Source organism: Sarcophilus harrisii, chromosome 4, assembly GCF_902635505.1.
Source record: "Sarcophilus harrisii chromosome 4, mSarHar1.11, whole genome shotgun sequence".
NCBI lineage: Eukaryota > Metazoa > Chordata > Mammalia > Dasyuromorphia > Dasyuridae > Sarcophilus > Sarcophilus harrisii.
The window spans coordinates 353,389,161-353,413,227 of record NC_045429.1 but is presented as its reverse complement, the minus strand read 5'-3'; the positions used below and the strand labels follow the sequence as shown (position 1 = coordinate 353,413,227).

The window sequence follows — 24,067 nt, the reverse complement described above, 5'->3', positions numbered from 1 at the left end:
AGATTTAATGTATTAAATCTATCTGTGTATCCATACTAATACTGTCTTAGATTATTATAAATTTCTAGAAAGTAAATATCAAGAGTATGTTACTTTCTTTCTGGAATATCTAAGATGTGAGGGTAAAATGAAATAATATATATAAAGTATTAAGTCCATTTTAAGGTACTATATAAATGTCAAATATAATCAAGAGACAATATGTTAAAATGGCAATTTTTGTTTGGTCTCAATGTCACAGAAACAAATGAAATTATATTGTTATTGTATTTCAAAAACACAATTCCCACAAATCTATCAAAGATCTTCACTGTTAGAGGTGAAAATAACCTAAGATATACTTGCCTGAGAATTAACTACAAGATCAATAGAGCCTAAAAAAGGCATAATACTCCCATTACAAAACTTACATTTTATAAACTTTAGTTCCTAAAAATCTAATATCTATAGATTTAAAAATAAAGAGTAATATACTATAATGTAAAGAGACAAGATAATAAAAAAGTGAAAAACAATGGAAATTGTATTTAAATAAAAATGTAATAAGGAATTTAAGAATTTTGTTGGTTCAGCTGTTATATTTATAGCTACAACTGACTTAGGAGGATTGTGACCTGCTGTCCTTATTTGGTATTTCTTAAAAGTGTAAATTTCATTAATATAAGACTCAGATTAAATCCCTCTAGAAATAAAACATTATGCTTACTGTTGCCAGCAGTCTCTGAAGCTTCTGATGCAGTAGAAATATTGTCGGACAGCTTCTCTTCTGTGGGACTCATATAATTAAGACCTCCACCCATTCTTTCATCTCCCTGTTCCATGGGATGTACTGCTGCACTGAGTGAATTTTTCCCTCCGTTCAGAACAGAAGCAGGTTCAATCACAACAGGATGAGAATCCTGATACCACCAAGATATGGAGAAGGGATTGAAAAAGAAAAAAGCCACAGGCAATCAAATGACTTAGAACTATTGATTACAAAACTACTTGTAGCTAAATGGGGTCAGTTCAAGTCATATACATAAAAATATTAATAACTTAAAAGAACAAAAACTCTAGTCATTTCTTTTGTATTCCTTACTACACCTTATAACTGGCCCTACATAAAATTTCTTTCAAATTTTGATATTTCTTTATAGCACATGAAGTCAATTTCTTGCAACCTGTGACACAGCTCCTCTTTGTTCCTTATGTATCTGCTTGGATGCTCCTTTTCAGTCTTTGCTGTATCAACATCTATGTTGTACTGTCTAGTTCAGGTGTGTGTGTGTGTGTGTGTGTGTGTGTGTCTACATGTTAAATCTTGGACATCTCCCACATCAGACCACTGATTTAATACTGCAAGGGACCAAGACCACCTAATCCAATCTCCCAAACCTCTCAACCCCCCCTCTCAACTTACGGATAAGGAAACTGAGGTCCACAGAGATTAGATAACTTGAGAAGCAGTGACAGAAGCATGATTTAAACGAAGATTCTTTGACTCCAAAGCCAGTGCCCTATTCACTTTACCACCTTGTGGAAGTATTCACTATCCCTCAATTACATCTTTAAATCCCAGATCAAAATAACCAACCTCAGTCTCTCTCTCTTGAGATCCAGTGCTTTTTTTACCAACTGCCTATTAGACATTTTGGACCAACTATATTTTTATTTAACCAGATTACCTAACCTTGTAATCATCCTTGACTATATTATCTTTCTCATTCCACTATTCAATTACTTAAGTTTTATTATTTTTACATCTGTTGTATCCATTCCTTTTAATACAATTACTCCATAATTACATTGATTCATACCCTTATCACTTTTTTCCCTGGATTTTTGATATAGCCACATAACTGGTTTCCCATATCCAGTTTCTCTTCTCTTACACAATTGTTAAGCTGATTTTATTCCCTTTGTTAAAGAAGCATCAATGGCTCTCTATTATTTCTGAGAGCATTTAAAACACCAACTTCTGCCTTTATATTATTCCTTTTAATACATTCTACATTTTATTCCAAGATGCCATGTTCTTTCTGTGAATCATTTTTATGCCTTTGCCCAGATTGTCTATGTTTGAGAATGCACTCTTTCACTTCTACCTCTTAGAATTCCTTCCCTTTCATCAAAGTTTAGTTTAACAGAAGCTCATCCTGAACCTTGGCCCCTTTTGCTATTATCTTCTCCTTCCCCTCCCCTTATAGTTATTCAAGTGGGAGGAAGAGAGACAGAAAAAGACAAATTGGGGGGGGGGGTGTTCTTTATCTGTATACATGCTTCAAATATCACTTACTTGAGGTGAAGGATTCTTGGGTTCTTTTTTGTCTTTCTACCATTAGCATAATAAATATGTGAATGTAAGAACTTAGGACTAGTGCTGGTTTTGTTGCTTTCTTTGTATCTCCAGTGCCCAACACAGTTTTAAATGAATTATCAATCAATTCTGAGTCTTTTAAGGCCTTATTTACAAGAGAACCAAATTCTGTAATTAAAATACAGTTTCCTCAATTTTTCAGCCTTTTGTCAATTTTATATTCCTGAGGCATATTAAAAATATGATTAAGCTACATGGGAAATAGTGTAGTGTAGTAGAAGGAGTACTCATATGCAATGTGAGTTCTAGAGCCTAGAACTTTGGGGACAGTAACTTTGGGGAAATCCTTTAACTTTTTCTTGGCTGTATTTTTTTCATCAGGAAGCAAAAGGATTGAAGAAGATGTATTCAAATGTCCCTCCTAGTTGCCAACTTTTAGGATTTTTATGTTTTAGACTCTATTGGCATCAAAGAATCTAAGTAGAGTGTCATTCAATTTTTCTGGAAGTTCTCAAGCAGTAGGAAACATACACAAACATATCAGACAGAACAAAAGAGATTGCCCCATTTATCCCCATTTACATTTCTACAGAAAGAGATTTCACTAACTTGGGGTGTGGGGAGCCTAGCTCTTTTATAAAGGAAAGACATCAATTAGAACCTAGTGAACAAAGAAACAATCAAATATTCAAAAACCCAAGTGAATCATAACAAGCAGGGATAAATCACTTTTTGAGCTTCAATTGCTTATTTTCCAGTGTAAACAATAATTCCCCTGCCCTTTGTTCCTTCCATTTGGGAATTCATAAACCATTTTACCACTATATAAATCCTATTAACCTTCTATCAGAGAAAATTAATATACCTATTGGACATTGTACTAAGAACCAACACATTAATGGTGAATAACTTATCAGGCAGACAGACTATTCTTTAGGATTCACATTCAAAGTAAAGATCATATTATCCAGCATCTTAAGCATGCCAAAATTTACATGATCCCACTGTTTAGCAAATATAATATGTATTTATTTCATTATGGAAATCAATAATTAAGATAATTAATAAATAATATATGCATTTGAGTATTGTTTATTGATTTGTATTCAGAGAGAAGCCATTTTTTTTATTTAAAGATACCTGATTTTTATAATTATTGATGTAGGCTTTGGCAATCATTATTTACAATTCTTCCTAATATTGTTCAACAAATTCTTCCAATCTCCCCCTCCTCCTTTTGGTCAGTTTTAAATTTTTTAAAAATGAATAACATTTTTTAAAAGCTTTAACATTATAACATTTTTTTTCAGTTAGACATTAGAGTTGCTAGGGTAAGGAGCAAGAAAAGTTAGATTAAGAGGTATATTTCTGTATATTGTTTTTTCTGCGTTTTATATAGGCTAAACTAGACTTGAGTGGATGCAAGTGTGGTGGGATTTGGCTTCTCTATAGACAGAGTAATAAAAGGCCCAAACCAGGGAAAAGATGGTACAAAAAATTTTATTAGAGTTCCTATTGCCTTAAGAGAATGTTATCCTTACTTGGTGGGCTATTTGGCATAGTGAATGTAGAATCAAGGTAATGTAGTATTTTATATTCTTTTTAAACATTATGGGCAGTACTCTTATTCTTCATAGTTTTCAAATACCACATTGAACTCTAACTCCCAACACTGAATCACTTGGATTGGCTTTGGGTAGACCTAATCCTAGAATGATCTAGCTGTTCTTTGATGCAATGAATTAATGGAAAAAATCACATTCTTGGCAGAAAAGAACATATTTGGCTTTACAATTATATTTAGTCCAGAATATGACTTGGTAGTCTGATTCCCAGATATTTTATGCTTTTTATAGTGATTCTGAATAGTATTTCTCTAAAATTTCTTCATGGGTTCTATTATTACACAGAATTAGTGATGATTTTTGTGGATTTCTGTAATATACTATTGCTATTAATACTGTTACAATAGAGGCTATTGTCTTAGTTCTCTGTTGATTCTTTGGAGTTTTAAGAAAATCATCATTTCACCTACAAATAATGATAATGGTATATTCTTTGCTAATGTTTATGCTTTTAATTTCTTTCTTTCGTCTCAGTTGCTATAAGTAGCATATGTACTGGCACAGACACATGAGATGAAGAATCACTCTTCCATAGGTATGTCAAGCTCACAAAACAGTGCATAGGTTCAGGTTTAGAGCTGGAAGGGATTTTAGAGAACTCTTCATGTTACAGATTAGGAAAACCAATTCCAGAAAAGAGAAGTGACTTGGCCAAATTCATACATGTAGCATAGAGCAGAGCCAAAATGAACCCAAGTCTCTCAAATTTCAAATGTGGGATTCTTTTCCATTGCGCTACACTGATTCCCTTCTTAAAAGAACTGCAAACTTGTGTTACTACTGGGCTTATATCCCAAAGAGATTATAAAGAAGGGAAAGGGACCTGTATGTGCACGAATGTTTGTGGCAGCCCTTTTTGTAGTGACTAGAAATTGGAAACTGAATGGATGTCCATCAGTTGGAGAATGGCTGAATAAATTGTGGTATATGAATATTATGGAATATTACTGTTCTGTAAGAAATGACCAACAGGATGATTTCAGAAAGGCCTGGAGAGACTTACACGAACTGATGCTGAGTGAAATGAGCAGGACCAGGAGATCATTATATACTTCAACAATACTATATGATGACCAGTTCTGATGGACCTGGCCATCCTCAGCAATGAGATCAACCAAATCATTTCCAATGGAGCAGTAATGAACTGAACCAACTATGCCCAGAGAAAGAACTTTGGGAGATAACTAAAAACCATTACATTGAATTCCCAATCCCTATATTTATGCCTACCTGCATTTTTGATTTCCTTCACAAGCTAATTGTACAATATTTCAGAGTCTGATTCTTTTTGTACAGCAAAATAACGGTTTGGTCATGTATACTTATTGTGTATCTAATTTATATTTTAATGTATTTAACATCTACTGGTCATCCTGCCATCTAGGGGAGGGGATGGGGGATAAGAGGTGAAAAATTGGAACAAGAGGTTTGGCAATTGTTAACGCTATAAAGTTATCCATGCATATAACTTGTAAATAAAAGGCTATTAAATAAAAAAAAAAAAAAAGAACTGCAAACTTAACAAACCATGTCCCCTTTTTTTTTTTTTTGGTCTTTTTCTCTCTTAGAGCAGTGCTTGTCAGATAGTAGTAAATGTTTATTAATTAACTGACAATAATGACAAAATAGAAACCCAAACAATAGTAAAGGAATCACAAGTACCAGCATACTCCCGTGAAGCTATAAATCTATCGAATTAAGGATTATGCAAAACAAATGATTAAACTGATTTTCGCCTCTGACAAAGAAATCAAAGCCCACACTTTTTATGGCAGTAAAGAATGATTAGATAAAGAAAGCACAGCAAAAAATAGCAAAACAAACTGATACATGAAAGTGATGGAAGAAATAACAAATAAGAAAAATTCAGAGAAACATGGAAAAGATTTAAAGGAATCAAAAAAGAGTGAAGTAGCAAGAACCAAGAAAAAAATTACAATAATGGAAATAAAAAGAAAATAAAAATGAAGCTGAGTATCATATAATTATAAAGATTAACTCTGGTCATGAAGAAGGAATGAAGAAATGCATCTCATCACATTGGAGAAGTGAGCAATTTTCTCTGTGGAATGCTGTACAATTTGAAATGGTCACTGTTACTTAGTTATATTTGATTATGAGGGAAGGAGGAAAGGAGGGAGTCAGAGAAAATGTGTTCTATGCAAGCTTAGACCTGGTTTATTTGTCCATTGATTTGACTTGACTTTTTTTCCCTTTGCTTTATGGGAAGTTCACTAGACAGGTGATGAAAGAAGTGGCTCTGAAAATAGCTGTGATACAGATTCAGGTAATGAAGAAAATTTTGTTTTTGTCTTGTAAAGGAAAAATGACATTACAAATATCAATAAAACTTATTTTGGGGTGGTGAAGGGTACACAGTTAGACAGAATTTGGAGATGAAGAACTGACTGGACTCCAATTTTCATCTATAACTTTTTCCCTACCTAAGGAGGAGTATAATGTGAAAAGAGAGTCCCAGTATTGCGTCATACATTCCTGAACATGAAGAAAGGGATGTCATAGTCTAGACCGTAACGCATGAATAAGGCATAAGAATAAATCACCTTCTTCAATACTGATTATGAGCAGGAAAAGGATAACCACTAATTCTAAGGTTTGATGTGAAAATGAATAAGAATATGAAGTCTAAAAGTTTCAAAATCACTTAAAAATCTAAATGACTCAAAAAGATATTTGTAGTTCTAATCTCTCCTCTGACTGACTTCCAGAGCTATCACTACCTATCTTCAGAAAATCTATAGTGGAAATTCTACCAACACTTCAAACTCAACAGTATAAAGATTTTTCATTCCTTCCTCCTTTTATCCTCCTCCTGATCTTAGCATTTTTGTCCTTAGAACCATCATTCAATTACTTAATGCTAAGGAATCTTTGACCCCTCCCTCATTCCTCTCTCATATTCAATTAACTACCTAAATCCCTAAAATCTCAGCAATATAAATTGATGGGATCTGAATGTAGACTGAAGCATACTTTTTAAAACTTTCCTTATTTTTCTTGCTTTCTTTGAGGGAGAGATGATATGGGAGGGTGTTGCTTGGTTTTTTTCTTTACACATAACATGATTAATAAGAAAATATGTTTTGGATAACTGAACATGTGTAGCCTATATATAATTTTTTGCCTTCTCAATGACAGGGAAGGAGGGGATCTGTAATTCAAAAAAAATTTTTTTTAATTTTCTATGTAGTTATGCAAGGATCAATGTCAAATTATCCATGCATGCTTTAAAAATAAAAAGCTTTATTAAATTTTTTCTATGTAATTATAAAAATAATTTTTAAAAAATCTCACATATTTGACCCTTCCTTTCTTTTCCCACTGCCTCCAATCAAGTATAACTTTTAATTACCACCTGAGGTAGTTACTTTAATAGTCTATGGATTTTTACTCACTTTTACTCACCCTCTTTTCATTAAAAATTTTTTTTGAATTTAAAAAAATTTAATATTAAAACACCTAAAAAATTTAACCATATATACAGCAGAACACAAAAATGTTTTATGAAATTAGTGCTTAATTTAATGTATGTGCATATTATATATATATAAATTATAATCATTACTCTCAAAATCATTCTGCTTTTTTGTGCTTCCTTTTGAAACATCCAGAGAGAGAACTATGGAGACTGTGGATCAAAGCATACATTTTTATCTTTTGTTGCTGCTATTTGAGTGCTTGTTTTTTTTTTTCTCGTGTTTTTTTAAAAGTTTCTCCTTTTGATCTGATTTTTCTTTTGTAGCATGATGAATATAGAAATATGTTTACAAGAATTGCACCTATTTAACCTACATCAGATTGCTTGCTGTCTAATGGAGAGGGGAGGGAGAAGGAAAGGAGAAAAATTTGGAACACAAGATTTTGCAAAGATGAATGTCGAAAACTGTTTGCATGTATTTGGAAAAATTAAAAAATACACACACACACACACACACACACACACACACACACACAAAAGAAATATTCAAGCTTTCTTCTCATTCATAGTAGAAAAAGCCAGGGCTCGTGTGACCCTAAATGTAGTTCCTTGGGACTGGAATTGCTTTTTTTCTAGATATTGCTGGCATTTTTAAACTTTGAAATTATGGCTTTTGATTTTGTTTGTGATGTTCTTGGGACTTTTCCTTCCAGATTTTCTTTAAGAAGATGATTGGTGGATTTATTCTTTCTTTATGTGGCCTTCTAATTCTAACAGATCTGGGTAGTTTTTATTCATGATTTTTTGAAACACAGTGCTAAAGCTTAAAAAAGAATTGTGGTTTTTCAAGAATTACAATTATTTAAAAAATATCTCACAACCAAATTTGCAGGTCAGTTGTTCTTGACATCAAATCTTAGATTTTCTTCTATTTTTTCAGCCTTTTGATACTTTCAACATTTTTGATTCTAATGCTTCTTAATGTGTTATGAAGTCATTTATTTGTTTGGCCCTTTTAAAGTTTTTAGGGAGTTCATTACTTGGGTAAGGTTTTTTACTTTCTTTTCTAAACTATTTTTCTTTCAATTCTTTTTTTTTAAATTTTCATTTTTTTAGAAAAATCTTTTGTTTGGTAGTCATGTCATGCTTGTTAAAAATACATTTTTTCTTTATAGTATCTGCTTGGAGTTATTAGGAATTTATTCTCTCCTTCAAAGTTAGATTTTTAGGCATAGCCAGATTTATAGTGATTTTTATATTGGTCAATGTTGTCTTTGGTTTATTCATCTACTTTGAGTTAGTTTATGAATTCAAGTCTTTTTTACCAGGGCTAGGCTCTGCTCCCTCCTACACTTTTGAATGGTTTTGCTTGGCCTTAATCTGGTTCTCCTAAATTCCTTCACTTACAAGGGATAGACTCTAGATATCTTTGAAGCTTAGAGCACTAGATCTTCAGGATTCTCTATTTCATCTCAGAACAGAGAACTAGGGATTTTGGAACACTTACAATACTAACCTGTACAAGACTGAATGTTTTTTCATAACTGTACCAGTTGTTGCGACTTTTCCTAGCTCTTGACTATGGTTTCTACCAGTCTTGGGCTTTCTAATCACTTTGGAAGGTTTCCAGGGGTAGCCCTCAGATCTTGTTGCATCCAGACATGAATCCTTAATTTCAGTCTATACCTGGTCTTCACTAGGTGTACTGAGAAGTTCTCAGCTTATTAACCTGGTTTTTGCATGAGTTTTTCTGCCAAACCCTTTTATATCGTCAATAAGCTTTTGACTGATTTTCTGTGCAGTTCTGGATAGAAGTTATTTATGATAGTTTCTAAACATAATTCTTGAATATTATTTAGTCTGGTGTGAAACTTCAGTTTTTTGCTGGAGTAGGAACAAAGAAGAGTGAAGCATGTGCTTCTGTTTAGTCAGCCATCCTGGCTAGAAGTCTTTCACCCCACTATTTCATGCATTCTTCAGAGCACAAACAGAATAATCTATCAACTCATAATAACATCTCTGTTCCAAACCTAATGGTTCCCTACTGCCTCAATTCCTCTGCCTGTGATTTGAGACCTTTTAGAATCTGGTATCACTTTATCTTTCTAGTCTGATTCTCACATTATAATCCTTCATGTACTTTTATGTCATAGGCAATTTAGTGTCTTCTCGTTTCCAAAATTGTTGCACTTGCTATTTTCAATATCTAGAATGCCCTCCTTTTCTTCTTCCTCTTGAATTCCCATCCATCCTTTAAAATCCAATGATGTCTTACTAATTAACCTTTCTCTGATCTCTGTTTCTCTGATCTTTCAAAGCACCTCTCTTCACTAACATATCATTTTCTAACTTTATAATGCATTTATCATACAATGCAGCATAATATAGTTATATAAATTTGGGTCTTATTTCTTCAAATAGCCTATAAAATTCATGAAGACAGTGAACCTGTTTTATTAAATTTTATAATTTCCCCCACCTCACTGCTTAATATAGTGCTTTCTACATAGGGACTAGTTCATTAAAACCCTGCTGACTGCAATGCTGTTTCCAAATTGTTCTTTTTTAGCTAACTATATACCTAAAAATATGCTCTTCAAATCAGCTGTCTACTGATTTGAATGGTATTGCCAACAAATTCATTCATTCATTCATTATTCCTATAACAAAAACAAAAACTACTTCATTACAAGTCAGTAAAATTAGATTAGAATCCTTTCTTAATTCCCTTGAGGAAGTCACTTTACCTGCAAAAGGATTTAATATTAGATTATTTCTAAATCTTTTTAAAATTCATATGCCTTCCTCCTATGCTTCAAAAAGCATATTCTAAGATAAAGTGATATCCCCCTAGAAAAGCAGAAATGCTCTATGCTCCCCTCTTTTAACAAGGACAATGATAATAAGAATGTCTGAAGTTTGATATTGTCTAAAGTCCCCATCATTCAAAATCTTGAACAGATTAGAAAAACGTTCTCACTTAAATGTTTCTCTATTACACAAGATGGAAAGAATTATATGTGTCAATATATAATTAACAATTTTTATTAATGCATAATATATGTATAAATATATTTTATATTATCTTAACTGTATAACTGTATAAATTTATTTTAACATGAACAGTGTAGTGTTATGAGCCAGAACTTGAAACAAGGTGATAACTCAATAGAACTGATGGAAGCAATGTTGTGTGCTTGAGTTTGCACCTTTACACATTAGAGCTCACACCTTTAAGAGGGTTTACACATTAGAGCTCACACACTGGAGTTCACAAGTAGGGGAGATACCAAAGTTAACTTTGTAACTTTGTGAATTCACTTCTCCCATAATCCCACTCTTGGAGGAGGAGTCAACTCTGAGTTTCCACCTCTAAAAGATCATAAAAAGGGCTTCAGTCAGTCAGTCAGTTCAGAAGATTGCCAGGAGTCGGAGTTGAGCTAAAGGCAAAAGCTAGTAGAGGCAAAAGACAAGATGCAAGAGCTCTTGGAACCAAGGAGGGAGTTAGGCCTCTAAGAAAGCTAACTGGGCCCAAGCAAAGAGACAAGACTTGGAAGAAGAAGAAAAACGTTTGGATTTTAACAGCTGCATTTGGGGTGATTATTAATTGGAACTGAAACTAAGGCTGCCTCCAGAAACCTCCCCAAGAAATCTGCTCCCAGAGAGAACCATCATAAAGAAGAGAACACCACAGTGTAGGTAAAAAATGGATTGATAATACTTACATATTTGACATATTCTTTCCACTGCTGCCACCACTGCATAGAAATGATAAACCAGTTGTGTCCTGGCTGCAAGCCATATCTGCTCTCTCTTTCTAACCAGCCCCTGCACATACCAAAACAAATCAACATACTTATTTCAAACAGAAAATTGGAATATGGAAGCCATAATCAGAACAAATTATCACATAAAGAGTTCTTAATAGTTGAAAAAGCTTCAAATGAATCATTTTCCTTACTTTTTCTTATACCTTATTAGAAGTACACACAGCCAGTATAATTAATGAAAGAAATCACTGTCAATCTGGCTAAAAGGGCTTTATAAAAATGAAAATTCTTTAAAGAATAAATTTTTTAAAATTATTATATCAGGAACACATTTGATGCTATTAGACTACAAGCGAGTTAATCCATTTCCCTTTGGATAACATTCAGCAAATTAACTCTTAAAATATGAGACAAGTAGGAAAAAAAAAAAAAAGAAATCAAACTAGAAGCTGACAAATGTGCCTTTACTTGTACTTTATTATTTTACTAAATTTTTAAAAAAATTAATTATAATGAATCAGTATAATGTTATGGATCTAAAGTATAGTTTGAGAGGCAATGGGGTAAAGAGAGTGTGTCCTATTTGGAGAATGACAATCAGAATTCAAATGTGAACTCTGTCATTTTCTAGCAGTGAAATCCTGGACCAGTTTCTTTCCCTCTCTGAGTTTTAGTACCTCATCTATAAAATTAGGTTATTGAATTAAAAACTTCAAGGTGTCTTTCATCTCTAACTGTGTGATCTTCTGGCAGGGGTCCTCAAACTATGGCCGAAGGCCAAATGCAGCAGCTGAGGACGTTTATCCCCCTCACCCAGGGCTATGAAGTTTCTTTATTTAAAGGCCCACAAAACAAAGATTGTTTTTACTATAGTCTGGCCCTCCAACAGTCTGAGGGACAGTGAACTGGCCCCCTATTGAAAAAGTTTGAGGACCCCTGGTCTAGAGTGTTCCTTTTATGTATGTAAACTAAATTCCATGCCATAACTATCTGTTGAGAGTCTTAGCATAAGAGAAGATCTGAGTTCCCAATCTCACCTCTGACATGTACCTAATTCTGGGCAATTCCCTTAACTTCTTATTGTTTCAGTTAACTCTTTATTATTAAAATTTACTGAACAAATGCTAATTAGAACTGGAAAAGGAAGACTGATTACCCAGGATACTCTATATCAAAGAAATAATGGGTCTTTAAAAAAAAAAGAATGATCCTATTAATGAATGTACATAATGACTTTGGGTGATATACATACAATGTCACAAGAAAAACTGAAATTCCATAAGACATAGCAAAACCCAGCGCTGCTATAAAAGCCTCCATTAAAACTCCCTGCATTTCATTGTATCTTTTTTCCAAATTAAATTAATGAAAATGGGAATACAAACTTTCTAACACATCTGCCAACATCTGAAAGCTGAAATAGATACATTAAAACTGATGGTTCAAGCAAATGTGAGGCTCAAATAAGGTAATAGCAGAGGAAAAATAGAATTTTTTAAAAAAGTAAATGGTATTTGTATTTATTTTTTAAGGCAGTTTTAATTAACTATATTTACTATTGAAGAATTTGATTTAAGGCAAATGAATTGCTTGGATGAAGCACAAAAGATGAACAGATGATTATGGAGGCAATACTCTGGGCTTTGATTGGTCTTTATCTGTTTGAATAATGAGTTGGTAAGATAAAAATAACAAATATTTACATACACACTTTAGGCTTATATATAGTATCTCATTTTTTTTCTTCACAATAACCTTAATGTTACTATTTTATAAATGAAGACACAGAGACTAACAAATTTGCCCAAAAATTTGCCAAATGAGATAAAGGATAGTTAAGTGGTTTTATAAGATTTAAAGTGTTGTGCCACAGTTCTCAGTTTCCCTAAATTGTCCTGCTTCAGTTACCCTGAATTGTTCTGCTCAACTACCCCTACTCCTAATCATGATGATCCAGATAAGGAGAAAGACCCTTTATCTTAGGCATCATCAGAATGTTGGGTGCCTCTCCCCATTCTGTAATCCCAATTATCAGATATCTCCCCTGCCTCCCTTCACCTTGTCAGAACCAGATTGTTAGTTCCATATTCCTGCTCTGAACACCCTGACTCCGCCCCTGCCTCCATCTACCTGCTATGTCTGAGTCACATGTATATATATGTCATTGAGAACTCACATTGTTTGCTGGATTCTTGGAGATGATAGTCTCATTTAGCTCTGGGACCAAACCATGGATCCATTTGGTCCCAGTAAATCTCTCCCTTTCAAATAAAATATTAAATACTCTCTAATCTATATCTTGCCTCAGTTTCTCCAGCATTACAAAAGCACAACATGAACATGAGGTATATAATCTATATCTTGCCTCAGTTTCTCCAGCATTACAAAAGCACAACATGAACATTAGAACCTAAGGAAGGAGACTAAGAGAATTATATATTTCTTCTAAGTCCTATTACGAGAGACACAAATGACAAAGAAAATACTATACCAGTGATACATTCAGAAAAGCAATTTTCAGGATATGCCAGGAGCACAAAAGATGCACCTAAAACTTCCCCAGCCTCAATCATATTATACAATGATAACCTGATATTCATAAAGCAATTATAAATTACTGAAAAATTCTGAAGGATACTGAGAAATCTGAATTACTGGAATTTTAATTATATTTAGTATTAATTTTAATATTAAGGATATTTCATGTCCTTACTCAAACCAATCCACTTATTTGATCTATAGTAACTCCAAGTTAGGCAAAATTTAATAGAATATCTCATTCCTGACCAACTGAGAGAACAATTTGAGAAAAAACATTATATAGCAGTCAATTTTGAATGGTAAAAATGTTAACTAGCAACTAATTTTTATTAAATTTGTTTCTTCTCTCTTGTTGCATTCCTTGTTCCTCTCTCTCACTAGTGCTGGCCACAAATGAAATGAATAAAACTGTGGAGCAAAAAATCCACATCTACCTAATGATTTGTCCTTCTTCTTCTGGAGTAGCAGGTCTCAAACCCAGGACTATATGGCACACCTAGGGAAAAGGAAGAGAAGTAAAAATTTACCAACATATGCCAATGACTGTCATATCAAAATGAAAGTACAAAGCAGAAATGTGGCTTCCAAGACAGGGTCCTGGGCTTACAAGGCAAAAGCCTGTAAAACCTAAGAGTTAACTGCAACAAATTAAAGTTATAGCTAGTTTTCAGGAAAATTAATACAAAAGAGACTGCTACTAAAATCACAAGGTGGACAATAAAATTTACATGTTATGAGGAAAAAAAAAGAGATTTGTTAAAATGGAAGGACTACAGAGGGAAAGGGAAAAGATTTACAAAAAAAATTTCAATAAGCATTTTTTTGACTAAGGAAAGGAGATCCTTACATCCTTATAGAAAGAACAGAAAGGGTACAAAAAAGAACAAAGATGGGAAAAGTAGCCAGATTGGACCAAGTACAATACAAATAGAGCTCCATGCTGGAAGTCTACAATTGTAAAGGCAATGAGAGACCAATATATGAGGTATTCAAAGAAGTTGGGAAAGTATTCAAAATATTGATAGAAGCTCAGATCTTATTTTTGCCCCCCCCCCCAAAAAAGGTAAGCAAGAGAACAATTTTTGTCCCATCTATACAAAATCTTTATGAGTCATCTAGATATGAATCAAAAGAATCTGCACTGAGGACAATAAAGAACAAGCTTTCCAGGCAAAATTCAAAAGTGGAGTATAAGAATAAAGTATATTTTTACTTTAAAAATTAATTGAAAGGTGTAAAGAGAGATTCTACTGTGTCAACATTGTTTATGGATTATGAAAAATCATTTCATTTGGCAGAAAAAAATCATAACCTTACAGGCTCTTTTAGTATATCAAAGTGTCTTCCATTCACACATTAAAATCATTCAGGATTCCTCAGAAGATTTAATAAAAGAAATAGTCATGTTGAATAACTTTGATGGTAAGTATCAGAAAACATAAAGCTGCTGGTGGTAAGCTTGTCAAAGGTAATTTGCCATTGTGATGAAGAAATTTTTTAGGGTAAGGTCTAAGTTGATCATTATATATAATGCAGTCTTCTAGACATCCTTGTTTGGAGTTAGCATGCTGACTGCATGAAGTCTCAAGACATTATAGAGCCTCCTGAATAGACTCTGTAAATACTCAAGAGAGTCTGGCATATGTACAAAATAAAATGGAGGAAACATGTATTGCCCTGATTTTCATACATGTTTGGATGGATATTCTATAGAATTTCTTTAAAAATATATTTATATAGGACAGACAATACAGGTAGACAATTGGATAGCTGATAGCTGCTGAAATTCAAGGAAGAAAGCAAGATAAATTGCTTTTAGTAATTGCAAAGTTTTCCATCAAAAAAGTCCCATCTTTCAATATTAATATGTTCTCAGTGTTGCCAGATGGCACTGACACAGAATGTCACTGCAAACAAAGAATTAAAGATGAATATTGCTCCTCCCTTCTGTTTTGGCTGTCATTGGGGCTATAAAAGTACTGCAAGCCATTGCCAGCCAATAACCCATGGCTGTAGGTTTCAATAAGGGTTGCAAAATTACCAAAAATATTTCAAAACCACAAATACTGTCACAAAAATAGGTGCTTGACCACATATCTCAAGTCTGTGAGAGCTATGATCTGGGATGTGTGTGGGTTTGTGCCTTATGAGAGGTGGGTCATGGAATTATCAAAGATCTCCAAAGACAAGCAAACTTTTAAATTCATCTCCCCAAAAGGGTGGGAACTCACACTTGGGCCAAGAGGAAGGGAGGGGAGCTCAGCAAGTTTCTCACTGCTACCAGGAAAACTGCTATTAAGGATTAAATTGAACTGTACTTACCTTCTCCATTTACCCAATAGAAATATTCAAACACACACACACACACACACACAATTATTATACAAAAGGCAATGATGATGAGGATGGTGAAAATGAAGAAGCTGCAACATATGACTAAATATGAATACTATGAAAAAAGAAAAAAAAGGATTTCATTAAAATTTATAACATATGATACAAGATGGCCTAGTCAAAGAGTGAAAGATGACAGGTAGATAGCTCAATGGTGAACTTTTGAGAGAACAATCTCCCCTATTGGAGCAAATTCCTAATTCAAGAGAAAACAAAAGTATGAGTATACAGAATGGGAAAAACAAGCCCTTTTTGATTTTTACTAATGATTACATATATATGAATAAAAAATAAAAATTATATTGTTATGATTCTTCTCTTATCTAAGACCTAAAATTTTGACAGCCAGGAAGGGTAGCAGTGCTAATGGTGGTAAGGGAGACTAGTCATAATGGTGGTAGTAGTGTGTAAGTGTTCGTCGTAATGAAAATGTAGCAGCTCTTTTTGTAGTGATAAAGAATCAAAAATGAGTAGATGCTCATCAATTGGGAAATGGCTAAATAAGTTATGATATGTGAAAGTAATGGAATATTATTGTTCTATAAGAAATGATGAAAAGCTGATTTTAGAAAGGCCTGGAAAGAGTTACACAAACTGAGGCTGAGCAAAACAAGCCAAACCAGGAATACATTGTACAAAGTAACAGCAAGATTGTAGAATGATCAACTATGATAGACTTGGTTCTTCTCAGCGGTTCAGTGAATCAAGGAATCCTAATAAACTTTGGATAGAAAATGCCATCTGCATCCAGGGAAAGAACTATGGAGATTGAATGTAAATCAACACATGCTATATTCATTACTTTTTTCTTCTTCTTCTGTTTTTTTCCTCTCTTGTGGTTTTCCTCTTTTATTCTGATTTTTCTCTCCCTACACAATTCATAAAGAAATGTGTATTAAAAAATTTTAAAGTAAATGTATAACCAGAACCCCCCCTCCCCCAATAATAAATAAAAATAGAGGTGATAGTAGTATTAGTAGAGAAGATAGGGGCAATATTTGAATATGCAGACTACTAGGAAATAATGACTAACAGTGACGCTAAAACAGTGATGCTAAATAGTAATATCATATACTTCCATATTAACTCACCTTCTGTAATTATTGCCAAGGGTCATAATCACAGGGATATTTGGAAAAACTGTCCTCTTCTAAAAAATTTAAGAAATCTCTGCCTAAGCTGGGAGTCCAATTCTTATCATATTGACTTTTTTTATGCTTCTCCATATAACCTTGTTCTTTTAAAAAAATTTTTTTTAAAAATTCTTAGTATTTTGTTTTCCCCAATTACATGTAAATTTTTTTTAATATTCATTTTTAAAACTTCTAAATTCCAAATTCTTTCCTTTCCTCCCTCTTTACCCCCCTCATTGAGAAGACAAGCTATTGGATAGAATTTATACATGTATAGTCATACAAAACATTTTTATATTAGCCACACTATGAAAGAAAACATAGACCAAGAAACCACATCCCTTAAGAAAAAAAAAAAAAGGCAAAATCAAGTATGCTTCAATATGTATTGGCACCATCAGTTCTTTGTCTGAGGATGGATAGCATTTTTCATTATAAGTCCTTTGGAATTGACTTGGATCATTATATTGCTGAGAATAGATAACTCATTCACAGCTGATCATCTTACAATATTGCTATTATTTTGTATACATTTCACATTTTGTATTAGTCCATATAAGTCTTTCCAGATTTTTCTGAGATCATACTGCTCATCATTTCTTACTGCATAATACCATACCATCACAATCACAAAACACAATTCACTCAGCAACTTTCCAATTGATGGGTATTCTCCTCACCCCCTCCCCCAATTTTCAACTACCTGCAACCAGAAAAGAATTTTCATGCGTATTTCCATACCTATCAATCCCTTTCCTCCCCCTTTCCCATCCTGGCAATGCCAGGTCAAAGAATATGCCCAGTTTTACAGTCCTTTGGGCATAGCTCCAAATTGTTTTGAGGAATTGTTCAGTTTACAACTTCACCAAAAATGCAACATTACCACATTTCTCCCCACATTCCTTTTCTGTCCTATTAGTCAGTCTAATAGGTGAGAAAAGTAGTACTTCAGAATCTTTTCAATTTGCATTCCTCCAATGAATGTGATTTAGAGAACCTTCTCATATAGAAATTTGATCATTTCATCTGAAAACTTCAAATCTCTTGATCATCAATTCAGGAATGGCTCCTATTTTTATAAATAGGACTCAATTCTCAATATATTTGGGAATTTAGCCGTTTATCAGAGAAATTTGTTTAAAAACCTTTTCACAATTAATGATTGCTAAATGTATTTCCCTCCATTCAATTTACCCTCACTATCCCATTTATTGTATTCTCTTCTTTCAGTTTGTACCACCTCAAATTGGGAGAGATTGGCCTCAAGCACCATCACCCTTCTATTACCCCCTTCCCCTTCTTACATTCCTCTAGGGTCAGATATATTTCTATGCCCAATTAATTTTATGTATTATTCCCTTTTTGAGCCAATTTTGACGAGAATAGGGTTTATTCATCATCTACCACCTTCCTTCTGCCATAAAAGCTTTTTTTGCGTCTCTTATGTGAGATCATTTAAGACATTTTATCCCACCCGTTCTTTCTTCCATTTTGCCCCTTATTTTTTTTTTTTAGATATCCCTTAGTTTCAACTCACGTCTGTGTCCTCTTGGCTATCTAAACTCCCAGGTGCCCTGAAGGTGAAAAAGTATGTATGAGTTACAATTATTATCTTCTCATGTAGGAATATAAACAATTTAATCTTATTAAATACCTTAATTTCTTTTTCCTGTTAATTTTTTTATGCTTCTCCTGAGTCTTATTTTAAAGTCAAATTTTCTGGACCTTTCATTAAGAATGCTTGAAAGTCCTCTACTTTACTGAACATTTTCCCTTTGAAGCATTATGCTCAGTTTTGCATGGTGATTCTTGATTTTAATCCAAATTCCTATGCCCAGTGGAATCTGCCCATATTCCAAGCCCTCCAATATTTGAATGTACAAATTGCTAAATCTTGTGTTATCTTGATTGTGGCTTTATTATACTTCAACTGGTGTTTTGTGGGTTTTTTTGGGCTACTTGCAATATTCTCTCCTTGACCTGGGAGTTTTCATTTTGGGGAAGTAATTAGTGCATTTTCTCAATTTTTATTTTGTCCTCTGGTTCTGGAATATTGGGGCAGTTTTCCTTGATAATTTTTTGAAAGATGCTATCTAGGCTCTTTTTTTGACTATGGGCCAATAATTTTAAAATGATCTCTCCTTGATCTACTTTCCAGGTCAGTTCTTTCTCCAATGGGATATTTAATACTATCTTCTTTTTTTTTTCATCTTTTGGCCTTATTTTATTGTTTTTTGATTTCTTATATAACCATTATTTATCATTTGTTCAATTTCTAAATTTTTAAGGAATTATTTTCTTCATTAAGCTTTTGTAATTTCTTTTCCATTTGGTCAATTCTGTTTTTGTAAAGCATTGTTTTCATTGACTCTTGGTCCATTCTAGTTTTTAATCTGTCATTTTCTTCAGCATTTTTTTTTGTATGTCCTTTACCAGGATGTTTACTCTTTTTTATGATTTTCTTCCATCGCTCTCATTTCTCTTCCTAATTTTTCTTCTATCCCTCTTACTTGATTTTCAAAATCCTTTCTGAGCTCTTTCATGGCCAGAGACTAACTAGCATTTTTTCTTGGAGGCTTTGGATATAGGAGCTTTGACTTTGTTAATCTTCCTTTCCATCATAGCAACTTTCTATATTCTGAAGTTTTTCTGTTGTTTGCTCATTTTTCAAGTCTATTTCTTAATGTTTAAGTATTTATTGAGCTTCCAGGGGTTTGTGCAACTGTTTTGAGATATTTCTAGGGATTTGTGAGTTTTCAGTTCTTCCAATGTGTCATGATCTAGAAACAGATGTGGTTATTATTCTCCTGGCCTGTGCTCTCAAAAATGAGTCCTCTTGGTTCAGTTCACTTAGCTCAGTTCATATACATCTTTCTCAAGGTTTTCTAAAACGAGCCCTTCATCATTTCTTATAAACACAATAGTATTTCATCACAATCATATAAGACAACTTGCTTAATGTTCTTCCCAAATGATGGGCATTCTTTCAATTTCTAATACTTTGTTGCCACAGAAAGAGTTCCTATAAATACTTTTGAACTTTGACATTTTTATATGATTGAAAGTTTTGATTTCTTCTTCTGAAAACTGCCTATTCATATTCTATAACCATTTATTTGGTTGAAGGATGCCTCTGATTTTTATGAAAATTTGGTTCAGTTCTACATATATCTGAAACTTTCATAAGCAAAACTTGGAAGGTCAATAGAATCTCAAAAAACTTATATATGATATGAAAACTTGGGAGAAAATTGCATAGGAATAGAAAGAAAAAAATTTTTTCTCAGAAATATATGGAATTTATACATAAAGTGACTGTGTTGGGGCATAAAAACCTAATAATCAAAGGCAGAAAGCAGAATCAATAAATGTTTCTTTTTCAGATCAATATTTTTCAGAATTTTTCAGAATGCAATAAAAATTACATTCAATAAAGGACCAGAGAAAGATAGCCTAAAAACCAATTGGAAATTAAATAATCTAATTCTAAAGAATGAGTGGGTCAAATAACAAATCATAGAAACAATTTCACCCAAGCGAATGACAATAATGAGACAACATACCAATGGAATGCAGCCAAAGCAGTTCTTATAGGAAATTTTATCTTTCTGTGTAGTTACATGAATATAATAAAGAAAGTAGAACTCAAAGAATTTGGAATGCAACTAAAAAAGGTAGAAAAATAACAAATTAAAACCATCAATTAAATGCCAAATTAGGAATTCTGAAAAGCAAAGGAGAGATGAATAAAACTGAATATAAGAAAGCTACTGAACTAATTAATAAGACTAAGAGTTGGTTTTATAAAAAAATAAATAAATAAACTAACCTTTGGCTAATTTGACTGGATAAAGGAAAAAAAAAACCCCAAGTTATCAGTATCAAAAATAAAAACGGTGAACCTAAATAAGGTGCTTATATCTAAAGCAGGAAGAGCCCAGAGAAGGAAAATTACAAACGAATCTCCCTAATGAATACTGATGCAAAAATTTTAAAAGCAATTACACACTAAAGAGCATAGGAATAAGTGGAGCTTTCCTTAAAATGATAAGCAGCATCTATCTAAAACCACCAGCAAGCATTATTTGTAATGGGGGAGAATCTAAATGCATTCACAATAAAATCGGAGTGGAATATGTTTATCCATTATCATCACTATTATTCAATATCATAATAAAAATGGTGGCTTAACAATAAAAAAAGAAAAACAAATTAAAGGAATTTGAGTAGTCAATGAGATAAAATTATCACTCTTTGCAGATGAGATGATGGTATAGTTAGAGAATCTTAAAGAAACATCCAAAAATCTACTTGATATAAAATAAGCATCAGCATTTCCATATGTTACTAATGAAGACTAACAGCAAGAGATACAAAGAGAAATTCCATTTAAAATAACTGTAGACAAAACAAAATATTGGCGTGTCTGTCAAGAAAAACCTAGGAATTATATGAACACAATTATAAAATACTTTTCACACAAATAAAATCAGATTTAAACATTTGGAAAAATATCAATTGCTCATGGGTAGGCCAAGTTAATATAATAAAAATGACATTCCTATCTGAATTAGTCTTCTTTTTCAATGCTATATAAATCAAACTCCCAAAAAAGTTATTTTATAGAGATAGATAAATAACATCAAAATTCATCTGGACAAACAAAAGGTCAAGAATAGTCAAGGGAATTAATGGAAAACAAAAACAAAAACAAAAACAAAACAAAGCATGGTAGTCTAGCAATACCAGACCAGAAACTCTATTACAAAGCAGCAGTCATCAAAACCATACTGGCTGAAAAACAGAGTAGTGGATCAGTAGAATAGGTTAGATATACATGCAAAATTGGAAATTAACATGTCAGAAATTTGGCATAAATCTACATCTTACAACTCATACTAAAATAAAGAGGGTACATGATTTAGGTATAAAGGATGATGCTATCAGCAAATTAGAAGAGCAAGGGATAGTTTACCTATCAGACCTTTGGAGAAGGGAGGAAATTATGACCAGAAAAGAACTAGAGAACATTAGGAAATGCAAAATGGTCAATTTTGATTATATTAAATTAAAAAGTTTTTTCACAAACCAACAAAAAGAGAAGTACAAAGCTGTGAATAAAATTTTACAGCCATTGTTTCTGAAAAACGCTTTATGTCTAAACTATATAAAGAACTGAGTTAAATTTATAAGAATATAAGTCATTCTCCAATTAAGAAATGGTCAAAGGATATAAATAGACAATTTTTAGATGAAGAAATTAAAGCCATCTATGGTCATATGAAAAAATGCTCTAAATCACTACTGATTAGAGAAATGCAAACACCTCTCAGATTGGCTAAGATGACAGGAAAAGGGAATGTTAAATATTGGAGAGGATGTAGGAAAACTGGAACATTAATGCATTGTTGGTGGCATTGTGAAATGCTCTATTTTGGAGAGCAATTTGAAATCATACCCAAAGGACTACAAAACTGTGCATGACATTTGATCCAGCAGTACCACTACTGGTTCTATAATCCAAAGAAATTATAAAAGAGGGAAAAGAACTCACATGTGCAAAAATGTTTGTAGCAGTTCTTTTTGTGGGGGCAAAGGATTGGAAAACAGTTAATGCCATTAAACTAAGGAATGGCTGAATAAGTTATGGTACATGAAAGTAATGGAATATTATTCTATAAAAAATGATGAACAGGCTCATTTTAGAAAGGCCTGGAAAGATTTACATGAAATGATGCTGAGTGAAACGTGCAGAACTAGGAAAACATTGTACACAGCAACAGCATGACTGTGTAATGATCAACTATGACAAACTTGGTTCTTCTCAGTGGTTCAGTGATCCAAGGCAAGCCCAATAAACTTCTGATGGAAATTGCCATCTACATCCAAAGAGAGAACTATGAGACTGAATGTAAATCAACATATGCTAGGTTCACTTTTTTTGTCTTCTTTTTTTTTCCTCTCATGTTTTTTTTTCCTTTTCCAACATAATTAATTCATAAGGAAATATGATGAAAAAAGAAAAAAGATGTACAAAAATTTTTTTTTACATGTAACTGAGGAAAATAAGATTAAAAAAAAAACTTGTTATTAAATTTTTTTTTCTCCTTTTACTTCTTTTGGCTGCATTGACTTTGTGCAATTTTTTTTTTTTTTATTTCATATGACTAAAATTAGCCATTTTATCTTCTATTTGGTCACAAAATCTTCCCTTGTAGGGAAGTAATTTTGTCCTTGTTCTCCTAATTTGATTATGAATATAATTTATACTTCTAAATTATGCAACTATTTTCACCTTATCTTGGAAATACTATGTGAAGTGTTGGTCTAAGTTACCTTGTCCTTAACATTTAAGCTATGTAATAAATGTCATGAAACTCATTTCCCAAATATCTTTATTTCCTTCTGACTTCTCCTCAATCATGATGACCATTATTACCCCCATGTGCATACATCCTTTATAAAAAAGAAAAAACAAGTGACAAAATGAATGCATTTGACATTTTTTACAACATACTTGGACTGTAGGGTTCCACATTTCTACTAAGAGACAGAATTTTCAATTCTCAAATCTTCCTTACTCTCAAAATATGTCTTTTCAGGTACTATATACACATGTGAAGATAAACAGAGAAAAGGAACAAAGTACAACCAAAATGACTAAATGGAACCTAGTGGAACCACTAGGAAGAACCAAGTCTTTCATAGTTCAGCATTGCTCATTCTTGCAGTTATTATGACAATGCATTCCTGGTTCTGCTTATTTCACTCAACTTTAGTTTATGAAAATCTTTCCAGGCTTTTCTAAAATCAGCTTGTTCATCATTTTTTATATAACAATAATGTTAGGCCAAAGTTCCCTTTTA

The 24,067-nt window shown here is 32.8% G+C and overlaps 1 protein-coding gene across 5 annotated transcripts in view; it reads right to left on the bottom strand.

Annotated features, from left to right (window-relative positions):
- The window catches only part of USP32 (ubiquitin specific peptidase 32), a 250,126-nt gene that overhangs the window by 67,041 nt on the left and 159,018 nt on the right, over positions 1 to 24,067 (bottom strand). For all 5 annotated transcript variants that reach the window (XM_031966529.1, XM_031966532.1, XM_031966530.1 and 2 more), the window contains 3 exons: positions 14,109 to 14,170; positions 11,089 to 11,191; positions 707 to 899 (listed from right to left, as the gene is read on the bottom strand). In XM_031966529.1, coding sequence (XP_031822389.1) covers positions 707 to 899; positions 11,089 to 11,191; positions 14,109 to 14,170 — 358 coding nt within the window. The remainder of the gene's footprint in view (positions 1 to 706; positions 900 to 11,088; positions 11,192 to 14,108; positions 14,171 to 24,067) is intronic.